General features: G+C 36.9%; 1 protein-coding gene across 2 annotated transcripts in view; it reads left to right on the top strand.

Annotated features, from left to right (window-relative positions):
• Positions 1 to 15,888, top strand: part of ccdc150 (coiled-coil domain containing 150) — a gene marked incomplete in the record, with an annotated part of 40,322 nt that extends 24,434 nt beyond the window's left edge. The window contains 7 exon segments of one of the 2 annotated variants that reach the window (NM_001442561.1): positions 678 to 792; positions 2,370 to 2,540; positions 2,632 to 2,700; positions 5,444 to 5,575; positions 5,891 to 5,977; positions 11,498 to 11,629; positions 14,708 to 15,888. In NM_001442561.1, the coding sequence (NP_001429490.1) occupies positions 678 to 792; positions 2,370 to 2,540; positions 2,632 to 2,700; positions 5,444 to 5,575; positions 5,891 to 5,977; positions 11,498 to 11,629; positions 14,708 to 14,842 (841 nt within the window). 2 annotated transcript variants of the gene reach the window in all.
• Between the last annotated feature and the right edge of the window lie 3,170 nt (positions 15,889 to 19,058).

Raw genomic sequence — 19,058 nt, 5'->3', positions numbered from 1 at the left:
AAACTTTATTTTTACAATATTTTAAATATTGAAATTGAATTATTGTTTATTGAATATACAAATAAAAATATGTATTTAGCATTTACTGATAAATATGCAATATTAAGAAATTAAAATGTAAAAATTCTCTAATGCTTGTTGATAATTGTTAGGGTGTAAATCAGGGTTATTTTAAAACTAAAATTAGATAAAAACATAAACAAATCATTATACAAAATTTTAATTCAATGTATTAAAATAACTAAAACTAGAACTGAAAAAAAATGACAGTAAAACAACAAATAATAATGGCGTCTCTGTGATACTAAAATAACATCGATAGAGATTATGCATCCCTACTCTGTAAAAAATGTAGGGTTTGACACAGATCGTTCATGTTTACTTATGTTTACCTAATTGTTTACAAATTCAAGTGGATTGAACACAAAACAATTAAGTTTTCCCAAAAACCAAAATACCAAACCAAAGCACAAAGAATTGTGTTGTTTCAGCTCATTTAAACAAGCAGTGTATGCTTTAAGTGTTTGAGTGCACACTTATTTAAAAAGTTGGATTTTTCATGTATTAAAGTTAGACATCTAAAATGTCTATTTCACTTATACTTATAAGCTAGATGTTAGCTGTTTTATCTTAAATGATTTTTCTTAAATTGACATTATACATGTTTATATTAGCAGGGAGGCGGAGCTTAAAGAGGCGAGAGATGAGATTCGGCGATTGACAGAACAATTAGATTCACTTAAAAACCTGCTGAACAGAGAAAAAGAGTTTGCAAGGAAGTCTGCGCACAGGGTAACATTACATTATGTTCATGTTTTATATAAAAATGCTGGGTTCCACACAATTCCTTCATGTTGTCCCAACACAAATCGATGAAGTTGGCTTAATCATCAAATTAATTATTAATTATTTATTCATTTTCTTTTCGGCTTAGTCCATTTAATAATCTGGGGTTGCCACAGCTGAATGAACCACCAACTTATCCAGCACATGTTTTACACAGCGGATGCCCTTCCAGCTGCAACCCATCACTGGGAACACCCATACACTCTCATTCACACACACACACACACACTACAGACAATTTAGCTTACCTTATTCACCTGTACCACATGTCATGACTGTGGGGGAAACCGGAGCACCTGGAGGAAACCCACACACACACGGGGAGAACATGCAAACTCTACACTGAAACGCCAACTGACCCAGCCGAGGCTCGAACCAGCGACTTTTTTGCTGTGAGGTGACGGCACTACCTACTGCGTCACCTCTAATTAATTTATTACATTTTTAAAAAGTGAATTGAACATAAAATAAAACACTTAAGTTGTCACCAATAAAAGCATAAGAATTGTGTTGTTTCAACTCATTTTAAATACAAAATTTAAACAAGCACCAAAAGTATTTCTTTTTATGTACAAAAGTCTTGTCATCTATCCAAGTTTTAGGAACAGCAGATAATAACTTGACTTCTAGTTGATCATTTGGTATCAGAAGTGGCTTATATGAAAGGCAAAAGCCTCTAGATTACACTTATTTTACCACAATAAAATATGATCATGTCTTGATTTTTAATGGTTAAATTAGGATAGTAAGGTCTGACTTTGTTTAGACAAAAGTCTTGACATTTAACAGAAATAATGTACAGTATAGAATATAAAGTCATATAAAGTCTGACTCTATCATGAGCTTGGAGGACTGCATCCATACATCTCTGCAATGACTCAAATCACTTCTTAATAAAGTCATCTGGAACGGCAAAGAAAGCATTCTTGCAGGACTCGCAGAGTTCATCAAGATTCTTTGGATTCATCTTCAATGCCTCCTTCATTTTACCCCAGAAGTGCTCAATAATGTGCATGTCTGTGATCGGGCTGGGCAATCCTGAAGCACCTTGACCTTCTTTGCTTTCAGGAGCTTTGATGCGGAGGCTGAAGTACTGTATGAGAAGGAGCTCTATCCTGCTGAAGAGTTTGCCCTCTCCTGTGGTTTGTAATGTAATGTAATGGGCAGCCCAAATGTCTTGATACCTCGAGCTGTTGATGTTGCCATCCACTCTGCAGATCTCTCACACACCCCCATACTGAATGTAACCCCAAACCATGACTTTTCCTTCACCAAACTTGACTGATTACTTTGAGAATCTTAGGTCCATGGGAGTTCCAATAGGTCTTCTGCAGTGTTTGTGATGATTGGGATGCAGCTCAACAGATGATTCATCTGAAAAATCTATCTTCTGACACTTTTCCAAATTATTAACTATAAGTCGAGTTATTGTTGTTGCTCTTACAACTGGGATCGACGACAAGACTTTTGTCAGGTAGAGTACAAGTACACTGACTTTTAATCTTCATATATTTCCTATCAAGCTGAAGAAGGCACTAAATGATGCATCTGTGAAGTCAGGTGACCTCTCACAAGCCAATCAGGAGCTTCGGGAGAAGGTTTCTGAACTGGAGAAACAGGTGTCCAATCAGAAGTCTCAGCTGAATCAGTATGTGGACAAGAGAACAGCTCTGAGCAACTCTCTGAGAATCAAGGTCTCTAACTTTACTTCTGTGCTGAATGTAGTTCTGCAAAGTAACACAGCAAACACAGATCTGCATTGTCTGACCTGTCCTCTCCTGGCAGGATCTGGAAACAGAAATTAAAGATCTTGAAGAAGCAAAGGATGAATACAAGAAAAGGAGTTATGAGCAGGTATGAATTCAAAATTTACAAAGGTATTGTTACGTGCCGGCTCAAGCACGCAACAAAATGAAGGGAACCCTAACCAAGTTGAATATAATAATGCAAAAAGATATTTATTTAAAGGTTACAAAAAGACAAAAATGATAAAATAAAATAATGTGCAAAAAGGGGTATCAAAGTAAACAACTTAATTGTCTAATATAAAAATATTCAATACGACAAATTATATAGGAGCAAAGTTCAAATAAACAAAATTAATATAAGCGGTGGGTAAGGCAAAGGAAGTCAAACGAAAAAACGGTCCTCCTAAGCAGTCTCTCCAACACCGATTGGAAGCTCCTTTTATAAAGCCTGAAAATTAGCCGCACCTGCTGCATCATAACGAGTCACCTGTTTAGAAACAGAAAGCAAAAACCAGGAAACAGAACGAACCAATCACAAACCCATAACAGTATATAAAAAAAAAACGTATTTATGTACAAGCATATTTTTCTACTAAACGTGCCTCAAAAGTGTTTTACAATGACAACACACTCTCTAAAGTAAATGCAAAATTAAATATCTTTTTGAAAATTAATTATTCATTAATTTATTTTTTTTAGTCATTCATTCATTTTTCTTTGGCTAAGTCCCTTTATTCATCAGGGGTTGCCACAGTGGAATGAACCACCAACCTAACCCACATATTTTTTTTTTATGCAGCTGATTCCCTTTTAGGGACAAGCCAGTATTGGGAAACATCCATACGCACTCATTCACACACACACACACACACTATGGCCAATTTAGATTGTTTAATTAATAATAATAATAATAATAATAATATACATTTTATTTATAGTGCGCTTTTCTCAGACCCAAAGCGCTAACAGGCATACAAGGCAAACAAAGCAGAACAATAAAAACAGTAAAAAAGACCACAATAAAGAAATAAAATATGAACGCTTCAATACAATTAAATGATAAAATTAACAAAGATAATCAAAAGCTACGGTAAAAAGGTGGGTCTTGAGAAGTTTCTTAAAACATTCCAGAGAAACGCCATTCCTGATGCTGATGGGAAGGCCATTCCATAACTTTCACCTACTGTATAGCACATGTGTTTGGACTGTGGGGGAAACCTGAGCACCCGGAGGAAATCCATGTCAACACAGGGAGAACATGCAAACTCCACACAGAAATGTCAACTGGCCCAGCTGGGAATCTCAACCTTCTTGCTGTGAGGCGACCGTGCTAACCACTAAGCCACTGTCACCCATTTATTTTTTTAAATTTCTTAATTTTTTCTTAATCCTATATAGATGCATATATCATATTTGACGTGACAATTTCTAAAGCTCCTGCATCATTTTCAAAATAATTATCTTTCCATTGTCTGGTCTTCTGCCCCCTTGTGGATTATCCAAGCAAATCAATAAGTAAAATAAGTTTTTAATATAATTTCTATATATTTTTTAAAATGTATATTATATTATTAAGTAAAAAAATATAGAATTATGTTGTTAATCTATGAATTATGAATTGTTATATTATTTCTCAATAATGTAATCATAGGAATAATCTTAATTATAATACATAATTTCATAATATTTTCTATGCTTTAAAATTGTGTTACAGGTATTTTAGCAGTACTTATTTCAATCCAATATTTTCCATTGCAATATTGCAAAGAGTTTATTAAAAGCGAATTATACTGAGGAAAGTAATTAATGCAATTACTAAATTAGATATAAAGGTAATCTAAATTAAAACTTTATTTACTTGTTATTTTTAGATTTCTTTTTTTATGATGTATGTAAATATTCGAAATGTGACATGCATATGCATACTTTTTGTTGTTGTTTTTTGTTTTCTTTTTTTTATTTGCATTGTTAAAATTGTAAATTTTATTAAATAAAAATAAAAGTTATAAAATGCATGCAAAAACTTTAATGAAATTAAGTTGCATTCAGTGTTATTTTTCAATCGAATACATGTATTCATATATCTATTAATAATAATTAGTATGATTATCATTATTATTTCCAACAAAAAAAGAAATCTACATTTATATGTTGATAATATAGTCTCACCCTAATTGTCTTGATTTATTTAGCATTGAAGGCAAAAAAAAGTTACATGGGCCCAAAATATTTGCTTAATTGTTGCATTTTTAAATTAATAAAATATTAAATGGGGAAAATGTCTGAATTTCTGTGACCCACAATGCTAGCTAACATGTAGTGAGACAAAATAATAATTATGGCTGTGATCTATGATATTATAACCCCCCACCCACGTTTATTTATTGTAATTTATTATTAGTAGTAGTATTATCATTGTGTTTTGGTTTGGTATATTTACTTACACCTCTTACATTTATTATTTTATATACATATAGATTAATATAATGGTTTTTACTTATTTCATGTATTTATTTAGTATTTTTATGTTAATGCTATGTATTTGATATTTATTATGTTAAACGTCATTCATTACATTGATATTCATGCATTATTTGCTATCAATAAAATGCTCAAATCATTAAAATATCATTTAAATATAAAAAATACTAATATGAATATTAAATAATTAATAAATCATGAAAATATGAGTGGAAAAAAGTAAAGCCTAACTTAACAACTTGCTGGACAGCCAGTTAACATCAGTATTAAACAGTATTAGCATTAATATCAGCATTATATCTCACAATTTGTAATATTTGTGTGTGTGTGTGTGTGTGTGTGTGTGTGTGTGTGTGTGTGTGTTTCAGTCTCAGTGTTTGCTGCGTCTGCGTTCAGAGATGGTTTCTCTCCAGTCTGAGCTGATCAGCCTGTCCTCCAGCCAGCAGGGGGAGCTCCAGGCCCAAAGAGAAACCAGTCACAAACTCCAGGAGAAATGTCAGGTCAGCAACCTTCCCTCTATTTCCCCTAAACACTTCCCACCGTCCTAAATTGCACCCTTAACCCTTACAAGTGTAAATCAGGAGCCATTAGTGCTTAAGTTCATCCTTTCTTTCCCTTAGTTTGCCTCATTACTCTCTCTCTCTCCACAGCTCTGGTTGTAGTTGCTCTTTGCAGTATCAGCAGGTTACAGTTCCCCGTTACGTCCTTCAGGGCCTCCATACTGCACGACCAACAAAATGCTGGAGAAATGCCATTATGTAAAGAAGTGATGAGAGCTTTTGTGCTGAATGCTGCTGTTCTGTGTGTGTGTGCAGCTCCTGGAAGAGCGGCTGAAACTGCTCCAGGATGAGAGGGATGATGCAGAGATCAGACTCAGAGAATTTTGTATGGAGTCACAGGAGGTAAACAACTAAATCCTTCGTCATCTCTTTATACCATAGTAATAGGCAGAAATACTTAATTTATTTTTTCATTCATTCGTTCGTTTTCCTTCGGCTTGGTCCCTTATGCCCCATTCACGCGGGCTTCAGAGTCAACGCTTGACTCTGGGCGTGTCTGAAGTTGGGGCTATCGCGATCGTCATAGCAGCGTCAGCCAATGACATTAGTCAGCAATAGGCCACTGTCTGAGCTGGTGTATTTGCATACAGCAATATGATTGGCTGACGCTTCCGTCTGTGTTTAAAAAGTTGAGCAAGTCTCAACTTCTGCAGCGAGCAACGCCTCTGAAGCGGCGCCAACAGATCAATGCAGTTTGGCAACGCCTGACGTCACCCATTCAAAGTGAATGGTAAGTGTTGAAGCAGACGCCCTGTGTGAATGGGGCGTTATTTATCAGGGGTTGCCACAGCAGAATGAACCATTCAATGAACTATTCCAGCATATTATTTTACGAAGTGCATGCCCTTCCAGCTGCAACCCAATACTGGGGAAACACCCATACTCGCATTCACACATTCATTTATTCATTTTCTTGTCGGCTTATCCCTTTATTAATCCGGGGTCGTCACAGCGGAATGAACCGCCAACTTATCCAGCAAGTTTTTACGCAGCGGATGCCCTTCCAGCCGCAACCCATCTCTGGGAAACATTTACACATATTCACACACACACTCATACACCACGGACAATTTATCCTACCCAATTCACCTGTAACGCATGACTTTGGACTGTGAGGGAAACCGGAGCACCCAGAGGAAACCCACGCGAAGGCAGGGAGAAGATGCAAACTCCACACAGAAACGCCAACTGAGCCGAGGTTCGAACCAGCGACCTTCTTGCTGTGAGGCGACAGCACTACCTACTGCGCCACTGCCTCGCCCGCATTCACACAGTATGGCCAATTTTATTTTACCCAATTCACCTATAGCTCATGTCTTTAAACTGTTCGGTAAACCGGAGCACCCGGAGGAAACCCACGCCAACACAAGGAGAACATGCAAACACCCCACAGAAATGACAAGTGACCCAGCAGAGACTTGAACCAGCAACTTTCTTGCTGTGAGGCGACAGTGCTAACCACTGAGCCACCGTGTTGCCCATACTCTACAGTAATAGTCACACATACTCAGCAAATGCACTACATTCTTGTTCCTACTAGTGATCTTTATAGTCAGCTAGCCATAATAACTCCTTCATTCACAGCCCTGCTGACTCATTGACATCAACCATACACATAGAGGGTTCGGACGTTTCTTTGAAGTGCTTGAATTTCAGACATATGGATTCGAGGCCTGGAGTATACTTAAGAACAAACACAGGTCCTTTAAAGCGCTTGATACGGTGGCCGAGAGAGTTTATTGTGCTGCAATTTAAGGCCTCGTTTACACTAATATGTTTTTTTTTAAACGCATAAAGTTTTCTACAGTTACGCCATCCGTCCACACTATGCTTGAGTTTTCAAGAGCAGAAAACGCGGGAGAGGCTGTTTTCATTTTAAAACTCTGCTGCTCGGTGTCAGTGTGGAGGGGGGGAAATGGAGACATCTGAAAATGGAGGCGTGGCTGCAGACATTCGCCTCTCTGATTGGGGCTTTTTCCTCAGTATTAAGTAGCCTACACACAATTTAGTCTTGCATCTCACCTTGTAAGTTCAGACTTAGCAAGTTTGATATGGAAAACAGACTCCAGGGGACACGTCGGGTAAATCTTCAAAGCACACAGTGTACTTTATAACCTTATTCACATCACCATAGATATGTTGTTTCCCTTTCTTAACAAGAAATTGGAACCATAATTTAAGGAACTGCCTGTTTTCATTTTGATATTAACAACTTAACAGACACCAAAACTGTTGAGGCGTCGTGTAGCTGCATATTTATATGAGCGCCATCTTCACTGTATGCGTAGTTATAACAAAACGGAGCCTATAACATCACTGCCTCCTTTCATTTTCATTGAAAATATGAAACACACCCTCTCTTTTGCTGAATATCAGTTTTAATAATCAGTAATGGCCATTATAAGAGTATAGCGTACAATAAGTTTATACAATATAGGAAATAAAGGCAAGCAATCAGTCAAATGTGCAGAATCAGTGCACATTAATTCATATATTAACTTATCTTTGTGCTCAGGCAAAACACGTTACCTGAGAACAAGTCATAGATTCAAAAGACCAAAGTCAGGGAATGTGTCGTTAGAGAGAAGATGAATTAAATCTCACGTTTAACAAATTTTAGCTGCGTCCCAAATCGCATACTTATGCACTATTCTACGCCATTTTGTAATATAAATAGTGTAAGTAGTGTGTTCACTCTGAAAACTCTAAAAATAATAAGTGCACTTTACCCGGATGATGCACTCATTCAGCCGCTAAAATGAAGTGTGTAATGATGGACACTTCACGCACTCAACGACCACAGGTTTGCTTACATAGCGGAAGGGGCGGAGCTATCAGACGCACATGTTGAATAACTTTATAATTTTGGATGGTGAAAGCAAAATTCTCCTACGAGAGTGATTATAGCGCCTCCCAATGGTGAATGCGGCCATACTCACGACAGTTATTTGATAATTCGGTTGTTTATTTCACTGATTTGGCAACCGTCAAACGTCATCAGGGAAACGGTTTGAATTTCCGCTTAGTAAAAAAACATAAGTGTGCCATTTGGGACGACACTACATACATATACTATCCTGTTGAGTGTGTCAGTGCATAAGTACACAGTGCATAGTGTATAGTGTGCCATTTGGGACGCAGCTATAGTGAGTTTAGATCCAGCGGTAGATCTTTGATGAGCAGTCCGACTTGCACAGCCCTCATCGCTGCAGTGTATGCTAGAGTGTGTGTGTGTGGTCACGTGATGTGAGTTTTCAGCACTATAGTGTGGACGGAGAGTTGTTCAGAAACACTAGCTGAAATGCCAGTGTGGATGTGGATCGTTATCATTCTGAAACGCCGTTTTAACTAAAACGTATTAGTGTAAACAGGGCATCAGACAACACATGCAATTACAAAAAACGCCAGCAAGTAGAAAAGATCTTCATCTGTTTGACAGCACACGTGCCGTAAATGCTTACAACGCAAACACCATTTTTAAAAATGTGCTGCATTTTCTCATAACACAAACAAATGAAATTAAGCATTCTGCATTTTCTTACATTGTAAACAATTTAGGAAAACACGCTGCATTTTCTCACAACACTTTCAAATAGAATTTTTCATGGGGACCCTAAAACATAATGGAACCGGCTTTTTAGATTAGGGTTATTAAGGCTAATAAAAGAGAAAAGTCAAGGAAATCAGGATGTTAAAATAAACAAACAAAAACCTCACCTTTCAAAGATCCCCTACAACTTCACTTGCTGTGTCCCAATTCACATACTTGTACTATGCAATAAAAGTGTGTACTTTTTCATGAGAGAAAAGTATATACCTTTGAGTGTGCAACAGAAGAGTATGCAATCTTTGGGACATACTACTTCCTCATTAACAGATTGTTATGTTGCTTAGTTATGAGCCCTGTCAATCATCCACACATCATCCACATTTCTGTCATATTTAATTTCCTACCTTACTGGAGAAGCAGCAGCAGGTTATTCTGCCATTAACAAGTCTTTCATGCAGAGAAATCTCCTGAGGTCTTTGAATAATTATGCATTTAGATGTTAATGTCCAAACACGTCTTTATGGAAGTTCAGTATTGCTGTTGCAGATGAATTAGAACACAGAAAACGCGGTTTAAACATTTCCAGTCGGCTGGATATTAATTAACGGTCATATAAACATCTTTACTGAAGCCTCCCTATTTGATGGTAGGTCTCGCAATTTTAACCTGCGTTTGTAGTTCTAATCGAATTTACGTCCTTTTGCACTTAAAATTTTTTACCAGAAATAGTAAACCATCGGAAATAGGAAACCTTTGGCATCCTCTTTTCAACATACTACGATTTGGGACATACTAATTCTATTTTCAAGTACTATTTAGGATGGATAGTATGTAAATTGAGATGCAACAATGGTCATGGCACAGTGGCGTTCGTCACGTTTTTGGGTCCACTTGAAAAATTTCCGTTGTGTTCTTTCTTTTTTTTTTTTTTTTTTTTTGCAAGTGTTGTGAGATAATGCAGGCATTTTTGTAACTTGTCTGCGTTGTGAGAAAATGCAGCGCGTTTTATTAATTTTGTTTGCGTTGTGTTCAAATGCAGCGCATTTTTTTTGTTTGTATGGATTGTGAAGATTTGCAGCAGTGTTGCGTTTTCATTTTGAATGAAAAGGTGCTAAGCTCTGCTTGAAAAGTCGCTACATGATGCTTAATAACGTCTTAAGTCTATTTGCAAATTACTGACGTCAGTATGGGCATAATGGGCATAAAAAAAACTTATGTGCCTAACTGGGTAGGATAAACTTTTTATTCGATAAGAAAAGATGCGCATAAACTACGATGGAAACCCTTTTACCGCACAAACTCCAGCATGCGCATTAAAAAAGGTCATGTGATTTTGTTAAAAGAGATCATGTGATACATAAAATGTGTGTGAATGGACAAAACGTCAGGCTGAGCACATTATAAAACATCTGAAATGTTGTTTTGGTCATTATAAAACACCTTACCATTTCAGTATTAATGTTATTATATTATTAATGACCTCCACAATCAAGAGCGCCTGTGCTCCGCGTCTGACACCTTCAAACGCCACTGCGCGCTCACTGCTTGTCAGGATTGTCTTCTGAGGCGCATTCATTTAGAAAAGATTGATGCAGCTTCTCCTACTGCAGCAAATGCAGTTTTTACTGTTGATGTTTGGCGCCAGTTAATCAGGAAGTGACGATTTTTTTTCGCTTTGACTCGTTGGATGGAAACAATGCTTCATTCGCACAACTTTTATGCGGTAATCGAGTTTTGCGCATAAAGTTTATTCGCATTTTTGGATGGAAACATAGCTACTGTCTCTGAAATTTTTAACGAGAATGCAGTACTTATAGAGCATTTATTAATCATAGTTCAACATTTACTAATGCATTTATAACATCCAAATTAACGCTTGTTTACATTAAAGCAGTTTAAGTTAACAGGAGCTAATAATAAATAACTGTACTTTCATTATCTAACATTAACTAACATGTACCAAAACTTAAATCGTAATATGTCTTCTGAAGATGAACAACATCAGGATGAGTAATTAATAACATCATTTTCATTTTGGGGTGAACAATCCTTTAAAATGGACATCATTTGAAGTTTTCGGTAAACTATCCCTATAAACTGAAAGTGAATGCAGTGGAGTTTCCAACACGATCATCTCCCTTGTTCCAAAATCCTCAACATGGTGTCAGAATTTAGGCTGCCGTCTCCTCCTCTGATCATAGCCGGTGTTGAAATCATGCGAGCTCTCCAGAGGATGGAAAATTCTTTTGCTTCTCATTTTTTTTGCCTTTGATTTGCTTCCTTCGTTTCCATCCGGCTCCTCTGTTCCTCAGATCACAGAGAACATGGATGAAGACCACAGAGGGCTCCGCTCCAAATCTCACAGCTTTAATGACGAGCCGCAGAAACTCACCGAGAGCTTATGGAGGATGAGAAAAGAGCGCTCGTGCTCTACTCCAGCTCAGGTAGCAAATGAGACCTATGAAAAATTCATGACATTCTTTTACACCATATGCTGAAATACAACTGACAATTCATTAATCATGTGTCTAGTAGACATTTTTAAACTTTTTTTTCTATCAAATAATTTAAGAAAAAGCATGTTATTTTGTTTTGAATGCTCATAATTTGCCATATGTGTTATTTTTGTTGACGCATTTTATGGAATTTTATTGCATTTGACTTAAAGATGTTTATAATGTCACTAAAGATGTCTATTTCAAATAAATGCTTTTCTTTTTAATTTTTCATTCAACAAATAGTTCTTAGCATTAAGATATTTTGGCCACACCCTTATCACCCTGGAGCTCAAGACTGGTTACTCACCGAAGCTAAGCAGGGCTGAGCCTGGTTAGTACCTGAATGGGAGACCACGTGAGAAAACTAGGTTGCTGTTGGAAGTGGTATTAATGAGGCCAGCAGGGGGCGCTCAACCTGTGGTCTGTGTGAGTCCAAATGCCCCAGTAAAGTGAAGGGGACACCATACTGCCAGTGGACTGAACTTTTACTTTCGGATGAAACTTTAAACTGAGGTCGTGAAATAGAAATCTCTGTGGTCATCGATAGTCCCATGGCACTTCTCGTAAAGAGTAGTGGTGTAAACCCGGTGTTCTGGCCAAATTCCCTCCATCAACCCTTACTCATGGCCTCCCAATCATCCCCATACAGTACACTGAATTGGCTCTACCACTGTCTCTCCACCCCCCTGAGCGTACTGGCTCTGTTGTCTTGTGGCTGTCATCGTATCATCCAAGTGGATGCTACACACTTACGGTGGTATGGAGAGACCCCCCTCATGATTGTGAAGTGCTTTGGGTATATGGCCATACACACATTACATTAATACACACGTTACATACTTTCTTTCTTGCTTAGAAATGTATAAGTTTAAACAAACAAATATTTTTTTGCTTTCATGTTTTTTTTAAATGCTCATAATGTTAATGCATTTGACTGGAAGTGACAAAGACATTTATAATGTTGCAAAAGATTTTTATTTCCAATAAATGCTTTTCTTTTTAATATTTCCATTCATCAAAGAATTCTTATAAAAGTATAAGTTTCCACAAAAATATGAATAATATAATAATAATACTCGAGCAACAAATTAGCATATATAGGATCATGTGACAGAGGATACAGCTTTGTACCACATGAATAAATAAAATAAATATTAAACAGTTATTTTAATTTGGAATAATATTTCACAATATGGTGCAAATAACACTATTTCAAAAAAATGTTTAAAAATCCTACCAACCTTAAACTTTTGAATAGTTCTACTACTGATAACATTAAAGTTGTACATTTTAAATATAGATTTATACATATACTGTATATAAAAATGAGTTATGCATGTTTATGTATAAATGTTTAATGAATTAATTAAGCATGTATACGCATGTACAGTGCTCAGCATGAATATTTTTAATCCATTTCTCAACTTTTGAAAGAATTTAGGTAATATTTTTTATGCATTTGAACAAAACACACACACACACACACACACGTTTGTTTTTGTGAAAGTGGGGACATTACATAGGTTTCCATTCACTTTATACTGTCCAAATCTGTATTGCCACCACTCCACCCCTAAATCCAACCATCACAGGAGACTGTGTGCAGCTTTACTCTCTAATTAAACTCATCCTGTGGGATTTATAAGCATTTTGAGTAATAGGGACGTCACCAATGTCCTCATATTTCACCTCCTTTTTGTAATACCCGTGTCATACCCATGTCATTATACAGATTTATGGCCTAATATGTCACAAAAACACACACACACACACACACACACACACACACACACACACACACACACACACACACACACACACACACACACACACACACACACATATAGTCATTAATATAATAGTTTGGTCTCCAAACATCTTTAGAAATAGAAAGATAAAAAATTTAAATTCAAACATTTCAACTAAATTTGAAATTTAAACTCTGTTTAAAGATTTTTATTGTTTATTTTCCCCTAACACATTCATTTGGATGTTCAAACGTTTTGACCATTTACGTTACGCAACATACGTTATTTTGATTAGCTCTAGATTTGGCTTCAATGCTGATTAATCCAATGTATATTCTCAGATATAATATTGTAACGCATCCTATAAAGATATGAATTTAAAAGACAGATTTATAAGGAGTTTATTCATATACTGTGATCTGTATATAACCTAAATACATGCATATATAGTTAAAGTCAGAATTATTAGCCCTTTTGGATTATTAGCCCACCTGTATTTTATTTTTTTTTTGTATAACATTTCTTTCAACACATTTCTAAACTTTATAGTGTTAAAAACTCATTTCTAATAACTGATTTATTTTATCTTTGCCATGTTGATAGTGCATAGATATTTTTCAGGATACTAGTATTCAGTGACATTTAAAGAAATAACAAGGCCAGGGATGGGCAAACTTGATCCTTGAGGGCCGGTGTCCCTGCAGAGTTTTGTTCCAACACTAGTCAAACACACCTGCTTATAGATATCTAGTGATCTTAAAGACACTGATTAGCATGTTCAGGTGTGTTTGATTTAGTGTTGCAGCTAAACTGTGCAGGACACCGGCCCTCCAGGACCGAGATTGCCCACCCCTGAAGTAGGCTAATTGGGTTGTTTAGATAAGTTAGGGTAATTAGGCAAGTCATCGTATAACAGTGGTTCGTTCTGTAGAGTAGCCAAAATAAGGGGCTAATAACATTAAGCTTAAATGGTTTTTAAAAATCAAAAAATGTTTTTATTCTAGCCAAAATAAAACAAATAAATCTTTATCCCGAAGAAAACTATGTAATAGGCAATATTGTGAAAAATTCCTTGTTCTGTTAAACATCATTTAGGAAATATTTGAAAAAGAAAAAAAAAGTCACAGGAGGCCAAATAATTCTGACTTAAACTGTATTTATTACTATTTGTCTGTATTTTTAATAATTTGTCTGAATTAAAACTTTCACTTTTACATCTCAGGGATGTTATTTTAACCGTTTTCTTCCTAACCTGAAGCTTGTGCTCTGTTTGTAGACTCGCGTTTGCTTTTTTGACCCTGAACTGGAGCCCTGGGCATCAGCACTACAGCGCTGGGAGATTAAGAAAGAGCTGGGACGCATCGCTGGCAATTACAAACCCAGAAGACATGTGCGCACACTGACCACCTGAAAACAGACAGTCATAGAGATGTGCATCAACACCTCATAGATCATGGAGACGTGCTTCAGTAGGTCGTCTGCTTGAATGTAAATCTCTACAGTAGGTGTGTTTTGATCAAACATACAGTTGAAGTCAAAATGATTAGCCTCTCTCTATATTTTCCCCCAAATTCTTTTTAACGGAGAGAAGATATTTTCCAGCACATTTCTAAACATAATGGTTTCAGTATTTCATTTCTGATAACTGATTTATTTGATCTTTGTCATGATGACAGCACATAATATTTAACTAGATATTTTTCAAGACACCTCTTTACAGTTTAAAGTGACATTTAAAGGCTTAACTAGGTGAGTTAGGGTAATTAGGCAAGTCATTGTATAACGATGGTTTGTTCTGTAGACAATCAAAGCAAATATAGCTTAAAGGGGCTAATAATTTTCACCCTAAAATAGTTTAAACAAATTAAAAACTGCTTTTATTCTAGCTGAAATAAAACAAATAAGACTTTCTCCAGAAGAAAAAATATTATCAGACATACTGTGAAAAAATCATTGCTCTGTTAAGCATCATTTAGGAAATATAGATATGTTTAAAAAAAGAAAGAATATTTACTGGCGAATAATTCTGACTTCAACTGTATATCATAAATTAACTGCACCATAATTTAGCTTGAATCTAAAAAGCGCACAAGTGAAAAATACAATCTGTGTGTGTAGAAAAAAAGGCAGAGAGGATGATGGCCTGTGCCCTTGCTGCTCATAAAATGAAGTGGAACCAGAGCTGCACTTTATGACCACATTCTCAAATTATTGTCAAATTACTCATGTTAAACACGTTCTGTCCCTGCAGTCGCAATAAACACAAGGTCAAACTCCTTTACCCAAAAAACAAAGCTCTAGAAATGTGCAAAAAAAATAAATAGCTGCAAGAGAGGGTCAACTCCACTTTGCTTGTATATTTAGGTGAGCAGATTATTATTTTTTTGTATAGCAATATGTAAAGCAATTGTATAGCAATGTGTTGTCTTGTCAATAAAGTTTGTAATTATAATAAAATATTGTAATTTACTTATTTAAATTTTCACCAAATATGCAAGTTGCAATAGAGCTTTATTTATTGTACATTACAATGTGTCCTTTAAAAAAAATTCATTTATTTATTTTTTTTCCTTCGGCTTTGTCCCTTTATCCATCAGGAATAAAGCTGATTGTAAGGTCTTTCTTAAACTGGAACGTAAAGTCCACACTAGGGGCTTAGTAACTACTAGCTAGTTTGTAACTAAATTTGTTCTCACTTCGGTATATAAACCTCTGTGTGCTGTTTGTGTTGCTCTGCAATAACACTTCTGAAACGCTAGCTGGCAGTAGGCCTCTGTTTCTCTGTGTCGAGTTTCTTCATGGGTGTTTTTTTTCCTGAGATACAAACAGCTAAAACTTGCTCATTTGGGAACCGACGGATGTGCAACAACTTTTATTGCGACATCCTGATGCCTCCTGTAAGTCGCTCGAGAGGCAGTGAGGGTCGTTTTAATTTGTGACGCGCTGGTGGCTTTAGACAGACACACTGAGCCCAAGATGTTATATGGAAAACTTTTATGTAAACTTGAAGCATGACAAACAATACAGCAATTTGTGTCGTGGAATACCTGTTTTGTATGGTGCCGATTATTGCGTTGGTGTGATGGTTGTTGCATGTGCCGTTGCGATGCCGTTTTGCATTGCTGTTTTGCGTGGCTGTTTGCGTAGCTGTTTTGCGTGGCTGTTTTGCGGTCAACAAAAAATACGGCTACCCCACTCTCCTTCTCTCCTCCTAACACCTGTGTGATTGTGCACATGCTTTATATGTTCTAGCAGGTGCCAGTTATGCCCACGTGACCAAAACATAAAACGTCACTGTGAAACCCAAACTAATCAGTATACAAATAAACATTATAATTAAATGAAAAGTAATATGGCTCCTATAACTTTTAATCACAAGATTAACACAAATTTGATTGGTAGATTTGCCTCTCCTCGCAACAGACTTCGGGAAAGAGGAGAGACAAAAGAGAGACTCCGCTGATATTGAGAGAGTGACTGGCTGTGTGTGTTGTACAGGACAACATACAATCACCTCAGCATGAGCAGATTTGTGTGGAGACTTCCTTTAATTAAAAATAACACAATGCAGATAAACGACCGCAACAAAACTGGTGCCGTGACCCGGATTGGAGTGAGGTTCAGGGCGGCGAGTGTAGCGGAGGCCAACTAGTAAATGCTGTGCAGGTAAATCTCACTCCTCTGACCTCTAAAGGTGCTCTAGCGACAGACACTAGAGGCCATGGTCTTTATAACCTTCTTGTTAGAGTAACCGACTCCCATAAGGAAGGTCATCGGTTCGATACCAGCTCGGAGCAGCGTCAGCATCACCCATGGCCAAATCTTTGCGACTGCACAGGCAGCATCGGAGCATACATGATAGTGATGCGAGGATGGCGGCTATATCCACGGCAGCTTCGAATAATCCAGGGGTCGGGAAGGGTGAGTAATAAAAAATACATTATGATTAATTTCGGGTGAGTTGCAGGTGGATGATGAGCAGGACATGGCAGTGGACCAGCTTATTTCTACGACTGCAGCACCTTGCAAGGAGATTCTTGTTTATTCCTACAACAAGCGGTGCGAGCGAACGCTCATTCAGTGCAGCTGGCCATGTTTTGGTGGTGAGGCAGAATCGCCCGAATCCAGGCACAGTAGATGCTGTTCTGTTTTGGCACAGTGTGAAGAAAAAGGCCAAGTAAGCACAACATACCTGCCATTTAGGCTGAAGTGGCACCCTTTTTGTTATCTTGTTCCTGTATCTGTAAAAGCTGAAATGTCTTATTTTTACTTTCTGTATCTGTTTGAAAATTAAGTTAATGTTGTCTAAAGACAAACTTTTGTTTTTATAAATAAATGTTGATTTAAAAACGTTTAAGATCAACATATTACTTTACTATCAGAGATGTGCAGATTAGCTCACTGAATCTGTTGTTAATATCTACGGTGACCTATCATCCTGCCTAAAACAAAAGATTCAATTATTAAAGTGACGATGGGGTGCGGGTCAGGTGTGGATGCATATATCAGATAAAACTAATAAGTGCGGTAGGGTGGCGAGTGGATTATTAGTATGAAGCTGCAGATTCGGGTGTCATTTCAGCTGATCCGCGCATCTCTAATACGCGTGCACTCGACACGGAAGTATGAATCAGCCTTCATCTGCTTGTTAAGTGGTGACGTGTTTGTGACGTATGTAATACTGTTTCCGGGTCCAAGCCGCCATTCATTTGAGTGGAGAAATCATTCATTTATGATCACGTTTTATTCCTATCACACACTAAAGTTAATTTTATATAAAATCATAGTGTACACAACAATCTCTGGGCTTGCTGCATAACAAATACCAAAAATTTAGAAATTTATAAAAAATTAATCACTTTCTGGGCATCGGATATTAGGCATGGACATATATACTGCGATCGTGATTTTCGAAAGTATTAAATCGCTTTGTAAACGTTTATTATTACCATTTCATGAGTCTCCCCATACATTTGAATAGAGCTCTTGGACCCGGAAGCGGCTTCGCGTGACGTCACACTTAACAAGCGGATAGTGAGAGCGGTCTATTAATAATGAAACAAAGACATTTAATTTCTGCCATGCAGCCTATACAAAAATTACGTTACTTTAATTTTATAATATTTGATTTTGAAATGTACAAAGGTAGAATTGCTCTTTAAATGCCATCTGGTTGTCAGATGTAGAAATTTATTTGGCACAAACTATAATCACAGTGCATTATAGGGATTTTCTAGCTGTAGAGTGCACATGGATTGTAGATTTGTTATTGCGTTGCATTGTGGGATTGATTGAGTGCACTTAATGTCCACTATGATTTCGGCCACCACTAGAAATGCCTGCTCTCTTAAATACTGCACTATTTAAGCTTACAGGGGTGATTTCGGATACAGCCTTTACTTCTTCATGTCTAAATTGTACGAATACAGTCTGTTCGTGTATATTTTGTGTAGATTTTGTATGTTAGTAAATATTTCTAATTCCTAACATTGAGCATTGAACGCCTCCGTGTCTTCCTCTGTCGGTTGTGCGAATTCACTGACGCTACAGATGTTTTCATTATTTCGTTTTCACCTCCTTTCTCTCGTGCCCCCGCAGACAGGGAGAGCGCGCTCGCTCGTGCGCGC

Source organism: Danio rerio, chromosome 15 (genome assembly GCF_052040795.2).
Source record: "Danio rerio strain M-AB ecotype USA chromosome 15, GRCz13ab, whole genome shotgun sequence".
NCBI classification, from domain to species: domain Eukaryota; kingdom Metazoa; phylum Chordata; class Actinopteri; order Cypriniformes; family Danionidae; genus Danio; species Danio rerio.
Note: the sequence above shows the minus strand (reverse complement) of the source record. Positions and strands in the feature narration are given on the sequence as shown.